Source organism: Falco cherrug, chromosome 9, assembly GCF_023634085.1.
Source record: "Falco cherrug isolate bFalChe1 chromosome 9, bFalChe1.pri, whole genome shotgun sequence".
NCBI classification, from domain to species: Eukaryota; Metazoa; Chordata; class Aves; order Falconiformes; family Falconidae; genus Falco; species Falco cherrug.
In genome coordinates, this window is record NC_073705.1 from 28,380,193 (window position 1) to 28,391,621 (window position 11,429).

At 59.7% G+C, this 11,429-nt stretch overlaps 1 protein-coding gene across 1 annotated transcript; it reads right to left on the reverse strand.

Moving 5' to 3' along the window:
- Positions 1-5,440: 5,440 nt before the first annotated feature.
- Positions 5,441-9,712, reverse strand: NPM3 (nucleophosmin/nucleoplasmin 3). Its single transcript, XM_055721359.1, has 6 exons — positions 9,550-9,712; positions 7,840-7,925; positions 7,068-7,187; positions 6,725-6,818; positions 6,181-6,303; positions 5,441-6,075 (listed from the first exon to the last, which is right to left on the reverse strand). Exons 1-5 carry the CDS (start codon positions 9,590-9,592, stop codon positions 6,212-6,214), a joined length of 435 nt encoding a protein of 144 aa, XP_055577334.1. The 5' UTR covers positions 9,593-9,712; the 3' UTR covers positions 5,441-6,075; positions 6,181-6,211.
- Between the last annotated feature and the right edge of the window lie 1,717 nt (positions 9,713-11,429).

Here is an 11,429-nt window from a genome sequence, read left to right on the forward strand (position 1 = left end):
AGTGCAGACACCACCTCTGGGGAGTGCAGGGGCAGGGGCCAGGGCTGCAGGGAGCCAGCCTAGGCAGAGAAACAAGCACCCAGGGAGTTCGGATTGAAACTGAGATCTCTCCAATGACTCTGCTCCCACTTCTTCCCCAGGAGATCTCCCAAGGGCCCAGCCAACCACTAGACCACACTGCCCTTCCCCTGTGAGCTGAGCACCAGGGAGTGGAGCAGGGCAGGTGTCCTACAGACAAGATCCCTGTCCCCTGTGCTCTCTTCATCCTTGGCTCTTCCCATCAGCAGCAACCCTTCCTATCCAGCCCCAAAGACCTTGTGCACTGCAGCTCAGAGGCCTCCATCCACCTGAAAGCCTGTCTGGAGAGCAGAGGCTGAAGCATGGAACAGGTATGGGGTGTCCCACAGCCCCTGTGCAGAGCTATCACCAACAAGGACACCACAGAGGCCAAATCCTACCCACCCAGCCTAGGGCTCTGCCAGCGGTGGGGCTGGGAACAGGGAAACCGCAAGGTGCCCGTGCTCCCTGCAGTTAAGTGTCTCCCTGGGGAGATCCCTCTGGCAAATCCCAAAGCCCCTTGGGGCACAGCCCAGCTGCTCTGGGCAGACCCTACCCCTACAGCTACCACCAACCCTGGCAGGGATGTGTGGCCAGCAGTGATGGTCCTGCCAGTGTCAGGGACAGCCCAGACCAGAGCGATTAGATTTGCACTTCAGAGGGGTGGAAGGCAAGGACACCTACGACCTCCTCCGGGCATCTCGGCTGTGGCTGTCAAGCACAGAGCTGCTAATACCAACCTGACGTGAGGTGGGCTGAATGGGGGCTGCAGGAGAAGACCCTGCAGGATGGATGTGGTGGAGCCTCACCCAGGTTGTCTTGCATGGGGCTCTCTACCACAGCCCAACCATCTTCACTTTTAGCACCTGTTTTATGCTTATGTGAGTTGAAACCTCACTTGCAGCACAACCCCTGCTCTGGTGTCACCCTGTGCTCCTCCAGCACCTTCTGCTATGCCTACTGTGGACTGTAAAGTCACAGCTGTTACAGCAGCAACTTAATGAAAAAAAAACCCTCTTGTATTCTGGGCAGCACTGTGGAGCTGGGGACACACATCCCCACTGCGAGCAGACACTCTGAGCAGCTATTGCAGCCTGCAAATGCCCGGAGCAGAGCCTGGCCGTAAGCAACCTTCTGTGCCAGGATGGGCAGCCAGAAGGAGCCATGGTATATCAGCTGCCAGCTCCCCCTGTGGAGCCAAGAGCTGGAGGAGCCTCTTCTCCACCCACAGAGCAGTCGGTGGGGTGAACACCCACACATCCAGGCCCTGAGCCAGCTCGATACATGCTGGGGAGGACCCAGCACACAGCCGAGCACTAGCAAGCAGGAGATGACCCCAGACCTGAGTTTCAGCTTCTCCAGCAGACAGGGCTATTCCCACACAGTGCACCAGCAGCATTTCCCTCTGCAAGGCATGTCAGTGGGGAAAGGATGGGAATTACCAGCAGCCTGGCTCTTCTAGATGCTGCTGCTTGCTTTCTTGGTTGCAATGTGTCCCCAGCTTAGCTCTGCCAGGGCCAGCCCTGTGCGTTAGGGTGCCCGTGGCCCCCTGAGGCAACAGCAGAGATACCTGTACCTGCTGCCTGGGAGGACAGAATAGGGATAGCAGAGTCCTCTAACGCTGCAGAGAACGGGATGCTCATCACACCCACCACCAGGGTGGTCCCAGCAGAGGGTGGCTCTGCTGGCCCTTTTCCTGGCTCCTGCTGCCACCGAGGTGCCACGTTCTCTGCCCCACCTTGCAGAACCGCTGCACCCTGGGATAATGGGGGATGCTGCATCTCCAGCGGTGTCCCACTGGCTTCCTCCGTAGCCCTGGCAGTCAAGCATCAGAGAAAAACTGTTACCCCAGTTCACTGTGGGAACGAGCAACAGAGAGCTCATGGAGCAGGGGACCAGCCCCACCTACAGCACGGCTACAGCTGCATCTCTCAGCTGCCCTAGGGCCGAGTTCTCTGCCATGGAGAACTGAAACTCAGCAAGAAAACTGTTGGGGCAGGACTATCTGGGGCATCACAAGGAAAACTGCTGCCTGGCCACGCTCAGCAGAGTGGCTCCCCATCCTGCCCCTCCATCCCTGAAAAAGCAACTCAAACCTGACTTCTGAAACCAGAGCATCCCCTGGAAGCTGCCGGCCTGGCCCAGCCACCTGGCTGGAGGCAGGCAGCCAAGCCCCAGCCCTGTGGGGCTTCATCTGGGCCAGACGCTGCAGCGAGCAGCCTGTGCCCCTTGCTGGGCACAGCAGGCCAGTTCAGAAGGGCTATGAGGAGTGCGGCAGCATGGGTGCATGACCATGGTGCTCGTGCATGGTGATCCCCACATCAAGCCATGCTATGGCCATATTTCCCTGCTGCATGGCCCAGCCAGGGCTAGGGCTCTCCAGTGCTGCCTGAGCAGGGAGGGATCCAACCCCAGTGATGTCAGCATGCAGAGCCCTGAAATGCAGCACAGAGGAGGGACGCTCAGAGCCAACCACCTCCCAAAGCAACCCCAGAGCCATCAGCTGGGTTGGAGCATCATATAACTTCCTGGTATTAGCACCTCCATCACCCCACGGGAGAGTGATGGGCCCTGCACCCTTACATGTACCTCCAGCATAGGTAGCCCACATATTACATAGACACACAACAACTTAACTCCCCCCGTGCCCATGCAAAACAAGGCAGTCCTCACAGCAGGGGCCCCACACTTCACTCCCCACGCACAGTGAGCCTCCTGTCCCCCACCACCCCTGAGAACCCCCCAGCCCAGCCATGCCCAAGCTCACCTGCTCTTAGACAGCCCTGTTTGTTTGCCCAAGGTATTTGCAGCCGGGGGCACCTGCTTTGATACCATCAGCTCCACGAAGGAAGCTGCTCACCTAGCGTGACCCCTGTAATCCCATCCTTCCCCATTAAGCGCTGTGTGTGAGCACATCCCCCCTCCCATCCTCCTGCCATCTCAGCATTTATCTCCCTCTGCCCAAGCTGAGTGCATCAAGGCTGTAACATTGCTGGGGAGGGGAGAGCAAACCTCCCCATGTCAGTTAGAAAGGGGCCTGGTAGTGCCAACACCCCCCAGGCCCTCCCTTACTCCCTCTGGGATTGGGATGTTCCCTCTCCCCTGGCATCACCCTGCAGCAGCACTGGGGACCAGGCAGCACTTGTGGCAAGGCCTTGGGCTGGGCTGGTCCTGCAACAGTGTGGACAGGTTTGGTGTCCCCTACCACCAGCACCATAGTCTTCATGATGCCACATTTGCCCCCTGGCAGGACTGTCCCTCCTGCCACAGCCCCTTGTCCCAGATACCTAGACACCCTTAAGGAAACCAGAACCCTGAAACCATCTCCTTCTACCCTTTAGGAGGCCAAATGCTCCTTCTTGTCAGCCAGCACTGCCTCTCCCATCCTGCATGAAGCACCCTACCAGGGCTGAGCTGTGCCCACTCCCTTGCCTCACTGTCCCCCACCGGGCTCCAGGCCAGCTGCCTCCCCCAGCTCACCCTTCCAGAATCATCTTTTTAAAAATGATCTACTGGTTCTTATCCCCCCCAAGGCCAAGCTGTTCCTCTGCGGAGAGCAAGCAGGACCAAGGCTTGGCAGATAAATCAGCCCCGACCCCTTCCCACATGCACACAGCCAGGCTGATCTACGGGGTCCTGCATGTGCCAGCCCTAGCAGGGGCTGGGCACCATCCTGGCACAGCCACGGTTCAGTTCATGGCCCTGAACTCTCCTCCTGCACCATCAGCACAGGGCACTGGTGTGCTGTGCCCCACCAGCATGTCTCAAACACACATCGAGCCCTCGGGGAGGATGGTCCCACATCTCTTCACCCAGCAAGGCTGAGCTCTTCTACCTGGGAGCTCCGCAGCATCACCACGCAAAGCAAACCCCCAGGGCAATGAGATTTGCTGAGGGATCTCAGCGCTTGTGGGCATGGGCACAGATCACCAGCCCCGGGCACCCTGTTGCCTCAGGAAGGCAGGAGGAACCATACTTCCCCGGGGACACGTTATATCCCAACCGGCACCCATCCCCACGGCAGGGCCGGACCCAAGGACACCGCTCCACCCAGGGACCCGGAGCGGGATCCCAGTGCCTGGATGCTCCGTGCATCCCAGGGGCTGCCCAGACCCGGAGAGCGGGTGCAAGCCCCGGCGGGCCCGGCAGGGCGGGCAGGGGGAGGCGAGGCGGGGGCCGGCGGGGCCGCAGAGCCGCCCGCAGCGCTGCCCGCCTGCCACCTAGCGGTGCCCGCGCCGGGCCCGCCGCCCGGTACGGGGGGTAACGCCGCCGCCCGGTACCGGGGGGTAGCGTCGCCGCCCGGTACCGGGGGGTAGCGCCGCCGCTCCGTACCGGGTAACGCCGCTGCCCGATACCGGGGGGTAGCGTCGCCGCTCCGTACCGGGTAACGCCGCCGCCCGGTACCGGGGTAGCGCCGCCGCCCGCCCCAGCACCCTCCCGCCGCGCCGCTGCGGGGGCCGCGCACCACGGCGGGGGTCCATCCCCCCCGGCCGGCTCTGCCTCCCAGGCAGCGGCCCCTCGCCGTGGGGTGGGGACACCAAGCCCGTTCCCCTGTGCTGCGAGGGGCGAGCCGTGCTGGTCAGGCAGGGCTGACCGAGGGGTGTTTGGGGCCAGAAGGGAACAGTGGGGCTGCAGAGGGGAGCTGCACAGGCCCCGGAGAGAATCAGCCCCGCTCACAGCCTAGGATGGAGCCCGAGCTGAGGATCCCCCCTGGAAGATTTGCCTCTCTCAGAGCTCATCCAGCTCAGAAACTCCTTGTCCCAGGGCACCGACGGAGCCATCAGGGCCGGACCGTACACAGTGCTTCCCAGGGACAACAGTCAGTGTCACAAGCAAGGAGGGCTGGAACAGGCATTGGACCACGAGCCACATATGAAAGAACAGATGCAGGGAATCCACCAGAGAAACATTTGAAGACAGGACCAGCCCCCCAGGGGTGAGAAATGCCACCTGACTGAAGCACCAAACCCTCTCCAGGTACCCAGACCAGTGGGACACGACTCTCCAGCAAAGGCCAGAGCTCACAGCTGTCCCACACCCTGCAGGTGCTGGCGTTTCTCCCGTCTGCAGGACACTTGGACTGAGAGCAAGACACGAACGAGGACCTTGCTGTGACAGTGCCCAGCACCAGGGCCAATGTGGCCCTCACCAGGGGGTGTTGCTAGTAGCTGCATTACCTTTGGGAGCACACGTGGAGCCAGGTCTCTGTTCTGTACAGCCATCTGCCACTCTGCCCCTTCCCTTGGCAGCCTGGATGCAGCACTGCGCTGGCTCATGGGCCACAAAGTGTGCAGAGCCCGCAGGTCCCTCCTGGGAGCTTTGCAGCATCACCAAGCAAAGCAAGTGTCAGGGAATGGACACAGAGGAGCATCTCCCACTGAAGTGCGCATAGCAGGAACCTGCCAGCCAGCAGTGTCCCCCCTCCAGACCTGATGCCTGAGAGACCTTTATTCAGTGTAAAAACAGTTCTTTACAAAGCAGATTGACCCAGAACCTCTCCCCAGATCAATTAGGCTGTGAGATCCCACCCCACCATAACTGCAATTGAGGACAGAGCCTGGGCCCCAGTTTCACCCTTCCAAGTGTATAAAAAACATCAAATTGTGAGTAAAGAAAAGCAAACACGCTAGAATCAGTGAAACTGCCTGTCCCACCACTGGCTTTACATCCATCTGCTGGGGAAGGGGGCCGGGACTGGGTGTTTCAGAGCCAGGGAGAGGGGGTGCACAGAGCAGAGTTCCAGGAGAGCAAAAGGCACAGGGCAAGGATCATCTCCTCCATCCCTGACTCCCAGCACAGGGATGGGGGAGAGGGCATAAACCAGCAGCATCCATCCAGCTTTAGGAGCAGCCTCCCAGGGCTGTGGGAAAGGAGACACCCCAGTGCTGGGAGCAGCCCCTGCTCCCCAAAAAGTTACAACAGAAAAAAGAAAAAAAAAAAGCAGCAAATGTTGAGGTCCTGGCAAGAGGTGTCCGAGGTAAAAGCAGTCCAGGGAGAGAAGTCCCAGCGAGTGAGTACCTGGAGGAAGAACTAGATTGAGACCAGCAGCCTCCTGCAGCAGGGCAGCTTTCGCCCATGCTTGCCACACCAGCGTCACAGCCACCCGGCTTCCTGGCCCCTCACCTTGCCTGGAGGTAAGTTACTGCTTCCTCCTCTACTTCTTGGCTGGCATGATAGGAGCAAGTTCCTGTTCCTCCTCCTCAGACAAGTCATCATCCTCCTCAAACGAAGCATCTTCCCTGTGCACTGGGACACACAAATAACTGTTGCTCACCAATGTATGTCTTTGCAAATGCAATCGGCTCCCAAGATACCCCAAGAGCAGATCAGCCCAAGGAGCACTGGAGCAGTTTTGATTGCAGCTTGTAGGCAATAAGCTGTATCTCAGCTGGAGGGAGGTCTTGGAGGGGAATGGCAACAGCCAGGCATGGGAAAAGGGGACAGCATGTGTCACCCAGACCCCTTTACCCGAGCAAGGCTTTACAGCAGGGAAGGAATCCCTGCACAGAGACAGCCCGTGGGGAACCAGCACAAAGGAGGCACTGAGCACACACACCGGGCAGCACCGAGCGCAACTCCCAGGGGCTCCCTGGCTGGTGTTCATACTGATGGAGCCCATCCATACCCCTCTCTCCCACCAAGCCTTTCCCCACCCACAAGTCCTTACCGATCCTGTGCCAGCCAGCAAGGCGCACTGGGCCAGAGCCTGCTGCCAGACGGAAGGTCACTGGAGGCTGCAGCTTGAAGTTATCCAGACTCAGCTATGAAGACAGAGGTGGAGCTGAGTTAGGGGCAAAAGCAGAATACCCTGCAGTCCTCACCAAGGCACCTGGCCCAGTTATACATGTCCTTCTGAGGCCATCTGCAGCCAGGCACAGGCCACCCAGAGCATTTCCCTGCGAGCTGCAGACCAGCACATGGTCAGGATTCTAGGGGAAATGTCCACAATATCCAGAGATGTCCAGCTTTGCACAGTCATCCCCACCCAAGCCTTCAAAACAACCTCTTACCAAGGGCTGGCATGACAATTTCAGATTTGCCACAGGCACAGCAATCTCCTGGTTCTCGTGGTTTCGCCCGACAACCTCCACCACATTGCACTCGTCCTTGGCACCGTCTGTGAGGCAGACCTGGGTGGGAGCAGAGATTGTGAACTACTGCTCTCCCAGGGGACACAGCAGGGACAGCCGGGGCTCTCCGTGGGATAAGCAATGTTACCAACCCAGCTGCTGCGCAAGCACCACAAAGCAGGGAGAGCACAGACCCCTTCCCTGCAGCAATTGCCCCCTAACCACCTCTGGAGGAGCTCTGTGCCTTTCCCAACTGGGATGGCTGTTCCTGCAATCACTTTAAGAGATGGCTGCATTTTCTGCTGATCTGATCCATGCTGGCAGGTCCTGTGCTCTCAGGACAGAAAGCATCCCTCAGGGAGAGCCAGGAATGAAACCCTGCATCTACCTGGGCTTGGAGAGCAACAAGCCAGAGACCCAGCTAGCAAGCAGGGCATGTTCTAGTGGCAGGCTCCAGCAAGGTCAAACACAAGGAAAAATCCTTTCCTTCACCCCATGCCTTGAATATTCCTTTGCTGAGCAGCCCCCAGCCACCGCTGGCTTCGCTCAAGCACCTCCACATAACGTATAAATGCAACAGCCTCATGGCCTCACTCAAGGGAGTCCCATGGTCCAGCTCGGCCAGGGAAGGGGAAATGAGCCTGGGAAAGAGCTGTGAGGCTGTGGACCACTATGGGAGAGGACAAGCACAGTTCATTCTCATTTCTCTTACCACAGACAGAGCCAAAATGTGGTCAGAGTCATCTTCCTCATCCACCTGAAACGTGTAGGATTTGGTACTGGCAGTCAGCTCACAGCCTGGAAAGAGGAGATGGGAAAAGCTGCAGCAGCCATTACACAGCCCCAGCCACAAACGGCAAAGGGTTCTCAGGCCAGGCCCCAGCCAGGCATGCACATGGCATCCCTAAACTAATTTATTTTCTCATGCTCAGGAGCAACCTCAGATCAGGGCACCCTGGGCTCTGGGATAAAGCGTCCCCAAGAACTATGCACCTGGCTCAACACCATACAGGGACAAAACCTGGTGTCCCCAAATCGGGCTGCTGTGAAGCAGTGCCCAGGGCCCCCCAGCACAGGCAGGGCAAGGCTCATCTCTAGAGAGCCTGGGCACACCACTGCGGACAAGAGGAGAGGGAGCAGGCAGAGAGGTGGCTCTGCTTTCACCAGTGTCAGCAAAACATTTGCTCTGGCCAGAGTCTGGGCACAAAGACACAGACTGCGAGACCTGAATGGTGAGGAGCAGCCAGAAGGGAGGATGCGGGGCCAGGCTGCAGGGAGCTGGGAGTCCCCCGAGACAAGCCTTGATACCGATTTTATTACGTACTTTTCCAAAGAGCTACAAAAACAAGGGAAACACAAAATTACGTCTTTGGCTCTTGATCAGGATTCAGCTGACCCTGTGGAGGATGGAAAGGCAGCGCGCCCTGGGCGTGTTTGCTGGCTGCAGGCTCATTCACCGGCGTGCAGCGGGTCGGAAAACACAGACCCGAGCCGCACGCACCCGTCCCGGCATCGGCAGCTCAGAGAAGGAACCGGCCCCAGCGAAGGCAGCCCAGGGCGGCACCTTCCCGGCCGCCTCCCGGCTCGGCTCACCAGGACCGGGACCAACGCCCGGGTGCACAAGAGGCCCGGGGGGCCGCTGCCCCCCGCCCCCCCCCCCCCCCGGGCACGGCTGGGGGCGCTCCAGGCCGGGCGCGGGGCCACGTGCTGCGGGGGCGTCACAGCCCCAGCCGAAACCCCGCCCGGGGAGGAGGGACACGGCTCTGCCGCTGCGCGACACGCTGACGTGGGAGCGGGCGCGGGGGATCAACCGGAGGAGCGGGAGAAGCTGGCGAGAGCCGGGGCTGCCCCCGGGGCTGCCCGCCCCCCCCCCCCCCTCCCCCCCGCCATTACTGCCGGCCCCCTACACCCCCAAGCTCCCGCGCAGGTCCCCCCCCGGCCGCCACCGTGTCCCCCGCCTCCCGAGCCTGGCCGCACACGTGTCCCTCTGCCCCGGGCCCCAAACTCCCGTGTCTCGGCCACACACGGGCTCTTCCCGGTGTCCCCGCCCGCGGCACCTCTAGCGCCCGCCGGGCACCCCCGAGCAGCGCCCTCCACGTGTCCCTGCTGCCCCCAGGTTTCTTTTTCGTCCCCCTGCAGCGCGTTCCCCCTCCGGTCTATTCCACACCCACGTGTCTCTCCTGCTGCCACACTGTCCCCGTTAGTCCCCAAAGTCCCTCTCTCCCCCCACTCTATCCCGCCCCCATCTCTCTTTCACCCCCTTCGTGTCCCTCCTGCCCCCCCGTCTCTCGTTACCCTGATGTCTCCCTTACCCCCCCGCCCGCGTCTCACCGCCCCAACACGTCCGTTACCCACCACACGTCGTGTGTCCCCCTCCCCGTGTCCCCGCTCCCACCCCCACCCCTCGCCCGCCGCCGCTCACCGAAGAGGACGCTGCCGGGGCAGCCGGGCCCGTGCGGCTCCATGAGGCGGCAGCGCGGCGCGGGGAGCGGGGCGGGCCGTGCCGTGCCGGAGCAGGAGGGCCGTGCCGTGCCGTGCCGTGCCGGAGCGGGGCGGGCCGTGCCGTGCCGCCTGCCCCGCCTCCTGGCTGTGGCTTGGTCACCCAAAGGGCCCTGCAGCATCGCCCCGCATCCTGCATGGGGACACACACACGACCCTGCTGCCACCAAGGTGGGCGAGATGTTCCCACGTGGGAAGGGCTCCCTCACTGCAGCGGCTGTGGGGAGGGGGAGGACCTGCTGAAATGCCGTAGTTATAGTATTTTATTTCCTCGCAATAAAAGGGGAAGGGTTATTATCCCAGAAGGATCCTAATGACTTTTCCTGGTAACTGGCCTCTTTCAGCAGAAGATTTTTCTGGGGGGGGAGATGGGAGAGGGTCTTACAGTGCAAGGATGGTGAGCAGCCCAAAAGCCACCCAGGAGATGCAAGACAGTGCCACATCCTTTAACGGGTGGGGGGGGTGGGGGGTGGGTGGGGTGTCTCCTGCCCATGCCCGGCCTTCAGCCAATCAGCAGGACAATCCATGCACCGCCCACACCGCCAGCTGTGGAAATGCCACACCAGAAAGACACCCTCACTAGCGGTCGCCCACCTATGGCCCTGCTCAGGGGCACCATCCCGGCTCCAGGGCACCAGCCTTCCCAGACACCGGTGAGAGGGCACTGACAGAGCCAGGAGAGGCAGAAGGCTGGGGGCACAGAGGGGTACTAGAAGGGGAGAAGGGTAACACGGATGGAGGCAGCGGCACAGCGGGAGGGATCTGCTCATCTCTGTCCCTTTAAGCATGGGCACGGGCACCATAATGCGATGCTGAGGACTGCAGTGCAGGAGCCTTGGAGCACAGGAGGCAACATCCTGCTTCAAAATCTATTGGAGAGAGCAGAGCGCCAGACTGGCCTTCCAAAGCAGAAAGGGAAACAGCCTGGTCTGCGCTGCAGGGATGGAGGAGGGAGCAGCTGAATTAAACCCCACTAACGATGAGATCACACCATGTTCTCTGTCAGATGCTGGCTCTGCTCCCACTGCAGAGGAGACCTCCGCCAGCCGGCCATTTGCTCTGCTCCAGCTGGAGCCAGTTCAAGAAAAACATGACTGAAGAGGTTTGAAAAGCCAAACGCGGTCCCAGAAAAAGGCAAGTGCTCACTCAGCAGCGGTTATACAAGCATAGCCCTTTGCTTCTGCGGTAGCTGCTCTCCACAGCCATCTGGCTAGCAGTGACACATTCCCCACCTGACCTGTCTGCAGCCACCACCCTGACCCCGAGGGCTGTGAGAGCCCATTTCTGCTTCATGTGTCCTTAAAGGAACAAGTTCCTGGCACAAACACCAGAGCTCAAACCTGTCTGCCAGACTGAGACGTGTTTGACATAGACAAGTCATACTGCCACTTATGCCTTCACTTCATGAAACAGGTGTCAAGAAAACAGACGCCTATATGCAACACTTTATGATTTTGTGAAGGAAAACTATCATTTTAACACAGCACACGTTTACTGCGTTAGGAGAACAGTTTAACTGCTAATTTCCTTGCTTAGTTTGCACGTTATCATGGTTCTCCGCAATACACAACTCTTGAACTGCATAACCAGTGCACTTTCACAGCAGACAGATGAACTCTTGTGAACTGACCTTAGGAAAAAACTGCTTTTCATACCCCAAGCCACCCCTTCTGCTTGGCTGTCATTCTAAGTAGGAAACTACATGCTTTAGCTGTATTAGGTGTTTAGCTTTGTAAGTTAAATTTTGTGGATATACAACTGTGGAGCTATGATGTTTGCCCCTTACACACACAGTGTGACCCT